This window comes from Nanorana parkeri, unplaced genomic scaffold (assembly GCF_000935625.1).
Source record: "Nanorana parkeri isolate BGI_ZX_2015 unplaced genomic scaffold, ASM93562v1 scaffold439, whole genome shotgun sequence".
Taxonomy (NCBI): domain Eukaryota; kingdom Metazoa; phylum Chordata; class Amphibia; order Anura; family Dicroglossidae; genus Nanorana; species Nanorana parkeri.
The window spans coordinates 841463-849830 of NW_017306707.1; the positions used below are offsets into that span (position 1 = coordinate 841463).

At 44.8% G+C, this 8368-nt stretch overlaps 1 protein-coding gene across 2 annotated transcripts in view; it reads right to left on the reverse strand.

Annotated features, from left to right (window-relative positions):
* Positions 1-8368, reverse strand: part of PCCB (propionyl-CoA carboxylase beta subunit) — a 23669-nt gene that overhangs the window by 3868 nt on the left and 11433 nt on the right. For both annotated transcript variants that reach the window (XM_018560188.1, XM_018560189.1), the window contains 6 exons: positions 6597-6707; positions 5756-5864; positions 4575-4695; positions 3297-3378; positions 1852-1975; positions 151-258 (listed from right to left, as the gene is read on the reverse strand). In XM_018560188.1, the coding sequence (XP_018415690.1) occupies positions 151-258; positions 1852-1975; positions 3297-3378; positions 4575-4695; positions 5756-5864; positions 6597-6707 (655 nt within the window). The remainder of the gene's footprint in view (positions 1-150; positions 259-1851; positions 1976-3296; positions 3379-4574; positions 4696-5755; positions 5865-6596; positions 6708-8368) is intronic.

Sequence of the window (8368 nt, forward strand, 5' to 3'; positions counted from 1 at the left end):
CCCCTGCTATGAATAGGCTGGACTGAGTATGTGCCGTTACTGACCCATAAATGCAATCCGCAGCAGCCAGTAAACGCTGTGTGACACTATGGTAACATTTAATAAGGGATTAGGACTTCTATATCATAAAGTGAAATGATAAAACATCACCTGGTAAAAATCCTGGCACATCAACAAACGTGATGATGGGGATATTGAAGGCATCGCAGAATCTTACGAAGCGAGCTCCTTTCACAGAGGAATTGATGTCCAGGCACCCTTTAGGAGAGGAGACAAGAAAATGGAGGGACGGTTATTCTGGTTACAGGTTCCATCTGAATTATAAGGAGACCAATTCTGGACACTGTGTCCTCCTAAATGAAAGGACGGATATTCTGCTAATGGTCTCCACTCGGATAAGGAGACCGTCATTCTGGATCCCAATTAGAACTTCTATTGGCACATTTATTTTCTGCTGCTTGTTGTTTGCAGATTGTAGCACAAGATAGAGCCGCAGTCTGTTGTACTGCGTTATACATAGACAGCAGAACCGTTAGGGCCATATCTCTCCACATAGGCGACACTGCCTGAAGAAGAGGCCGGTGTGCTTGGAAAGCTTGCACTGCGCTCTATTTAGTTTGCCAATAAATGGCGTCTCCCTGAATCCACAATAGCACAAGATACACAAAGCTTCCTGTCCCATGAATCAGCAGGACGTGGCAGTGAGTAGAAAGATGGACATTGTCAGTTGACGTTCTCCTGTAATTGTTTATGACATACGAGACCTGAGCACCATGTACACCGCTTCCCCTGCACAGGCCGACGGGTCTGCTCGTGTATTGGGATTGCTTCCACTACAACATTTCATTCCTCAATATCTGCCATGCGTGGGGTGCTGGATGGATTGTTATATGAGGCCTCCACGCATACAATCCAAGCACTTGCACAGCACCAAAGAAAAAACGAAATAATTCAGCCATTGGCTGGATCAGGCTTTGGTTACAATGATACAGAAAGAGCCCACCCATGGGGCCCCGACACTCAATGGGAGGGGGTGGGCAGTGTCAGGCTCGGCACAGAAACGGTTTTGGCGATACAGGAAGTGGAAGCAAGCGGTTTGTTATCCATATGTAGAGGATGGAGCAGCCTCTGGATCTATAGGAGAATTGCAGGGAAATAGGTGGGCTGCCAATGCCAACATCTCCTTCTGAAAATGCTGATTGCCTGACAGTCACATCGATTCTCTTGTTTCAGCACTTTCTAAAGCTGCCCATACACCTTACAACCATCACACGACTTTTGTCTTGCGATGGTTGTAAGGTGATTCAAAGTTCGTACGACCTGCCCATCTTGGACAGACAGATCGTACTTCCCGCTGAGGGGCGGGCTTCCAATGATTGCAGTGCTGAGCGGGCAGTGTGCGCTTGCACACACCGGGCCGTGCGGCATTGGTCTTCAGGGCACGCCACTAACTCGCCGCAAATCATACGATTTTCGGCAGGTTTTCCAGCGTGCTGGGAAGACGAATGTCGTGCGACCGTACAGTAGAAGTTTTTAACCTTAGCGGTGAAACAAGTTTTTGCATGCTGGCTGGCGAGTGTGCTGGGAAACTTTTTGCAGTAGAAGCGGTCGCACGCTGCCCATACACCTGCCGAATATCGTACTAATCGGTAAGTGTATGGGCACCTTAAGTCACTGATCTGGATACAAAGTATTTCAATCCGACTACTCGGATCTATTTCCTGAAGCCAGGCACAGCCAGGCAGCGCACATTTTCAGAAGGGACACAATTCTCTCTCAATAAAAGGATTCCTGTGAAAACATTTCTCTCCAATTGCTCGGAAGTTGTCTGGATGGCCACACATCAAGTACCCGATGCCACTTTTGGCTGGTTTCCAACAATGCCGACCGTCCCGCCATTCATCCTGGCAAAGCCCACTATAATGTTTTTAGCGTAGTTTGGCATAATCTCAAAGAAGTCTCGCTCGTCAACAATCTGGAAGAAGAGGAAACAGACGTCACTTCCCCGTATTAGTACCTCACACAGATAATATATACAGGGGCCATTACTGCTTCCTGCCTGGATCTAATATGGAGTGTATAGAATTAGGTTATATAGATGTCATGTGGGAAATGTCGGACACGTGTGACATTTCCCACATGACGGACACGTGTGACATTTCCCACATGACATCTATATAACCTAATTCATGTGGGAAATGTCACACGTGTCCGTCATGTGGGAAATGTCACACGTGTCCGTCATGTGGGAAATGTCACACGTGTCTGTGTTATACAAATACCCGACTAGGGAACGTAGCAAAATCCCACAAAACATTGTGCTCCTAGTGATCAGAATGTAATGTCCCTAAAACTGCGGGAGAGAGGGAGAACAATGCCGCATGGAAACACACAGGACATTTCTTACACTCTCCCGGTTGGAGTCACTTATGGCCCCACACAGGAAGACAACATAGCCAGTTCCAATGCCAAAACTTCTACAGCAAGATACAGACAGTAGGACACGTATGATCTCTGATTTTATGACCCCGTGATGCAAAGAGCTGGCCAGGCAGCCAATAAATGACCCCCAATGTATGGATCTTCCGATGAGGAAACAGTGCTCGCTGGTTGTGTTGTGTGTGTGTATATATATATATAATTGAAATCTGCTAATGGATTTTTCAGGCACACAGGAAATTTGCAAAGGAGACACGTGGTCTGCTCAGCTGTTGACAGAGAGCTGGTTTCTCACAATGGAGGGTGCCTTCTAAACAGACCAAATAGGTTTTTGATAAATGGTATGGTTGCTCTGTATTGTTTCCCCATTGTTCATATCCAGTGTATTCATAATGGGACATTGTTATGGGGAAACGTTACATAAATAAGCACGCCTGGGCTGGTCAAGACTTATTTAGACATTTTTGGCACCATTGACTACTGATGGCAATTCCGGATGCTCTGCTGCCACCTAGAGGTGGGAAAGTGAAATACATTGTATTTCACTCTCATACAAGTCTTGAGGGGCACCACCCACAGATGGGCTGCCACGTTGTCCTAATAAAAGCCAGCAGCCCAAAGGTGAATTGGGGACTTTACCATGGAACTTGTTTCCAAGCAAAACATCTGGGGGTCCAGTCCGGGATTTGCAGCTTTCCAAGCAAAGCGCAGGTCCACTGATTGGACTGACTGACGGGCTGCTGAATTCCACATTTGATTATCATGGGAGAAGGGACAACAGCTTGAAAACCATTCACCTCTGTATGTCACCTGACTAGAATAATAACAGCAAGGCAGCTACATCACTACAGCATTACCGAATGGACGATGTCCAGCATGTCATAGGCTTTAGTGGTCTCCATGGGAACTATGGTGTCTAATCCAGGCACGAGACGATCGCTGGGAGACAAACAATAATCAATGTATGGAAATGGAATTACTACAGCTAGAAAAATCCAGCTTTTCAACAGAATGACAAGACAAACTGAAGAGTCATTATCACACAGAGAGGACAAGCAAACACTGGATTATTATCCTATGCAATGATTCACGCCATCTTCAGACAACATTGACGCTTATTTAAACACAATGAAGGGAATCAAAAGTGGAGCAGACAAGACCTGGAGCAGCTGTGCATGGCAACCAATCAGCTTCTCTCATTTTCAAAGCTTTACCGAACAAACTGAAGGGAGAAGCTGGTTGGCTGCCCCAGATTTTGAGAACCCCCCCCTCCCCGTATTATTTCCTCTTCCGTGTTGTTGTGCTGACCATAGCGCCTTCAGCAGGACTTCGGGTAGGGACTATGAAGGGACATACACCTCCATATACAGATGATATACTGGCTCATGTGATCTGTGTCCGGCACTTGTGATATTATGTGCAGAGTTAAGATTTGAAATAACAGAAATTATTCTAAATTCCCCGGACGCTTCAGCACACACATCTCCCCCTTAGAAAAGTGAAATGGAATGTTGGTTTAATTGCCCAGCTCATACATCTGTCCCGTCATTGGATGCCCCTAATAACCTTTATTAATCAGGTTTCATTCTTTGTCACGTTTTTGGCTATATTGAGATGATGAACTCTTTTACCCATCCTGTCCTTAGAAACAGGGATCCAGTAGTATTGCTCACTCGCCTTTGTGTGTATCCAGTTCTAGAGAACTTCCCTCTGAAAACCTTTTTCACAAACAGCTAAAATGATAACCTACCTAAAAAAGGGGGACATCCTGCAATAATCATAGTCATTGGCTATTTAAAGGTGGCCCAAAGCTCTGGCAAGCATCAGGTGCCAAAAAAACTGACACTTTAGATACCAGCTACTGTGGTACAAGGCCTCCAAGCAATCACCTACAGTATATTCATCTCATCAACACATTGATTGAGAACCCAGACTGATCTAAGCAGGTCTATAAATGATGGCTTTCTACAGGACGCTGACATTTCCAGGGTTCAGCTTGTCTGCGTTGGGGGGCTGAGAACGGTTATTATTAGGCTGGTTACACAAAGTTTCCTAATTACAGGACAATTTAGCTTGTCGTTTACAAAAACTGTCATTATGTGGTGTGCCGGGACACCTGGAAGTATAGAGCTCACCTTGGGTCATGACACTCTCTGACTGGTGCCGCGTCCTTGTTGCTTAGTGGAAGGTAGTTGAAGAATTCCCGCAGGTTTAATAAGGCATCAATGTCATTTTCAAAAGCTCGATGGGCCACCCCTGAAAAGCCAAAGAGAAAATTCACATCAAAGCAGATCGAATGCCCGCCGTCAATTGCCCAGCCGCTTCCGGGGTCATGCCAGTGGCTGGTTATTGCCCACAACGGTGTATTATTATGGTCATTGCCCACAAAAGACCAGCTGATGGTAAATGGAGAAGAATTTGACTTTAGAAACGCTGCATTGGTTTCTGGAGAGCATGTCGCTGATTTCACTTGTTGCCTCAAATGTCCCTGAAGTGTGTTAAGTAGAAATATAGATCTGTAAATGCTCTCTGAGTGACAACATCATTGGACGATGAAACTGCTGCTGCCCCATATGTTTCAGGGTGCCGTCATCTGATCAAACAATCATATTTGGCTGACAAGTATTTTCCTATTTGTGGGACAATAGTTACATTCACACAAGGTCTTCTGGGGTAAAACAAGACTACAAGGGGGGGGCTAGATAGATAGAACACAATAAATTGAAGTGCAGCACGGTACTTAATGAGCAAATCGCTGCTCTGTATTGTACAATTCCAAATTTTCTTTATGCCAGATACTACAGCCAGCACTGTACTTCTGGCCTGCTGAGGCTCTCATAAAACAGAAGGCATAGCTTTCCCTTTTCCCCTTGGCCACACAAGGCCTTGTATTTTAAATGGTTCATAGAATACAAAAGGGGGGGGATTTATCTGTCTGGAGCAGGCAAAATCTGGAGCCGTTGCCCATGTCAACTAATCACCTCCTCTCTTCAGCTTGTTCAGTTAAGATTTGAAAATGAAAGAGAGAAGCCGATTGGTTGCCATGCAAAGCTGCACCAGATTTGATAAATTCCCCTCAAGGTGATTTGTGAATGGACAAGGGGAGAGAAGGGGGAAATGACACAAGGGCTTCTGGGATAAAACAAGACTACAAGGGGAATGACAAAAGGGCTTCTGGGTATGCGAGTTGCACCACTCATAGCGGCAGAGGTGCAGAAGTACAGTGCTGGCTGCAGTATCTGGTGTAAAGAAAATATGAATTGTACATTAATGAGAAGCAATCTGCTCATTTACCACGTTAACAAACTGCAATAACCTGATAGGGCAGTGTGGGTTTTAGCTCCTCCTAGGTCTTCTTGCGTCACATCCTCATTGGTCACGGACTTCACTACATCTGGGCCGGTAATGAAGAGGTAGGAAGTGTCCTGGGAAAGAAAACACATGCACACTATTATGCAGAATAGACATAACAGGAGCGAAGAAAAAGCAACCAAACTCTTCCCATTTCTACAGCACGAATGGAATAAAAGAACTGGTCTCTGTACAGATCCCGCTCTAAGCTCATAGGCCTACACACCAATTACACTAATGCTACACCTGCAAAGTCTTTTTTAGCCCCAACGAAGGGATTATCCAATAGGAAGTCAGCTCTTGCCAGCATGGAGGCCACAACTCTGAATGAGATACATGAGCATCTACTATGTACAGATGGCATGTCACATGATGGAGTCGTCCAATAAAATAAGAGTACTGAGTATTTAGCAGAGAAAAGCCAGCTATTCAACTGAACCAAGAGAGAATGGACAATCTGAAGACAGAGAGACGACACGGAGTGGAGAACAGATTTTATTTTGCTATAATCACTAAAATATTTTCCATATTTATAGGATTGATGGCAAACCAACTGAAACCGGCTGGACAAGGTCCTGCTCATCTCGTGTCTCTGGGCACATTAACAGCAAGTTGTGTGGGATTTTCATGGGTGATCTGTACAGGTTAGGCTGGTCCCGGGTGCCCATCGTGTATGTTCTGGTAATAAGAATCAGCACATCTTAGCAGTGGGTGGCCCTCAGAGTATTTACCCATCCCATGAACTATTGCAAGCAGCCAGCATGCTGCAGCTACACTCAGCTGTGCTATATGAATCACGCTCTTACCTTAACCATGAATGTGAAGTCAGTTAGGGCCGGGGAATAGACAGCTCCTCCTGCACAGGGGCCCATAATCAGAGAGATCTGAGGCACGACTCCAGAACTCACCACGTTCCTCTACAAAGAGTTGACAGGTTACAGGCTGTATACAGTTCCTGACGACCTTCCACAATTTCAGCATCCCCAAAACAAAGTGCGCCTTGACTGGACCAGGTGAGAGTGAACTGATGACCATCCCTAAACATTCACATTCAAATCATAAACCAGTCTCTCTCTTTTTACAGCTGTAAATATTCATTGGAATCATGGCTCAGTGGTTATTCTACATTCTCATACCACACTTCAAACGTATAATTATTCATTTATAGTCACCCTAAGGGTAATCATTGACATGAAACAAGAGTCATCCCATCAGGAAATCTACCAACAGTGTAAACAGCTGCCCCCCTCCCTGCGATTCTATGTAACACAATCACTAAAGCCACCAGCTCTGCCTTTGCACATAATACACTGTCCAGGGGATTACCACTATGAATACTAATGAATGGGGGTGGAGAGCTCAGTTGTAATATACACACATTGCTTGTAGAGCACAGAGGCAACCATTTTCATGAGGATATGAGAGGAAAGCTTACAAATAAAAAAAAAATAAAAGAAACCTAAGTTTTTGTGTTCATATACAGGTGAAACTCGAATAATTAGAATATTGTGCAAAGTTCATTTATTTCACTAATGCAACTTAAAAGGTGAAACTAATATATGAGATAGACTCATTACATGCAAAGCAAGATAATTCAAGCCGTGATTTGTCATAATTGTGATGATTATGGCTTACAGCTCATGAAAACCCCAAGAACCCCAAATCCACAACCTCAAAAAAGTAGATTATTACATGCAATCAATAAAACAAGGATTGTACATAGAACAATATCGGACCTCTGAAAAGTACAAGCATGCATATGTACTCAGTACTTGGTTTGGGCCCCTTTTGCAGCACTTACTGCCATTACTTTTGCACGATATTCTAATTATTCGAGTTTCACCTGTACAGCAACTGCATATGCCTGCTTCATGCAAACTCGCTGTACATTGCTGGCATACGTGTTTTTAAAAATTCCTCCGCAAAGGTGAATATGGGTTTTAAATCCCATCCCGCTTACTAACAGGCCACCCAAAACTCCCGCTCTACCCTCTCCAAGCTTACAAGTTAACAGCGCGTTCTTGCAAGGGCTAGCCCTTGGGAGGGTCAGACTGCATCTGCATTGACCTTATACCTCTATACACCCGAGTGGCCAGTTTATTATGACCACCTGACGTTTGTAGGCAAATTAGCTATAATTTCGCGCTGAAGTTGCTAGAGGGCCAGACCATTATAAATAGGGAAGCAGGTTGTTTACCACGACAGTAGAAGTGATTTTTTTCTGAAGATATGGGGAAACAACGCGATTTAACAGCCTTTGAACGCAGGATGATTGTTGGCGCTCGGAGCCATGGAGCGAGTATCAGCAAAACAGCAGAATTTGTTAAATGTTCAAGAGCAGCTGTTGTTAAAGTGTTTAAAGACTGGACTGTCAGCCGAAAATCTGGGTCTGAACGTGCAAATTGTGGCCGTCAGCGACTAGTCAATGTTAGGGCAGAACGGAGAGTGGCAAGACTGGTACAAGACAACAGAAGGGCAACAGTGCAGTGTCAGATTCCTCGCATCACCTTTCAACATCTCGTGGAGTCACGAGGCGGCCCAACGAAGTACTGATGGGGTGGTCATAATAATCTGGCCA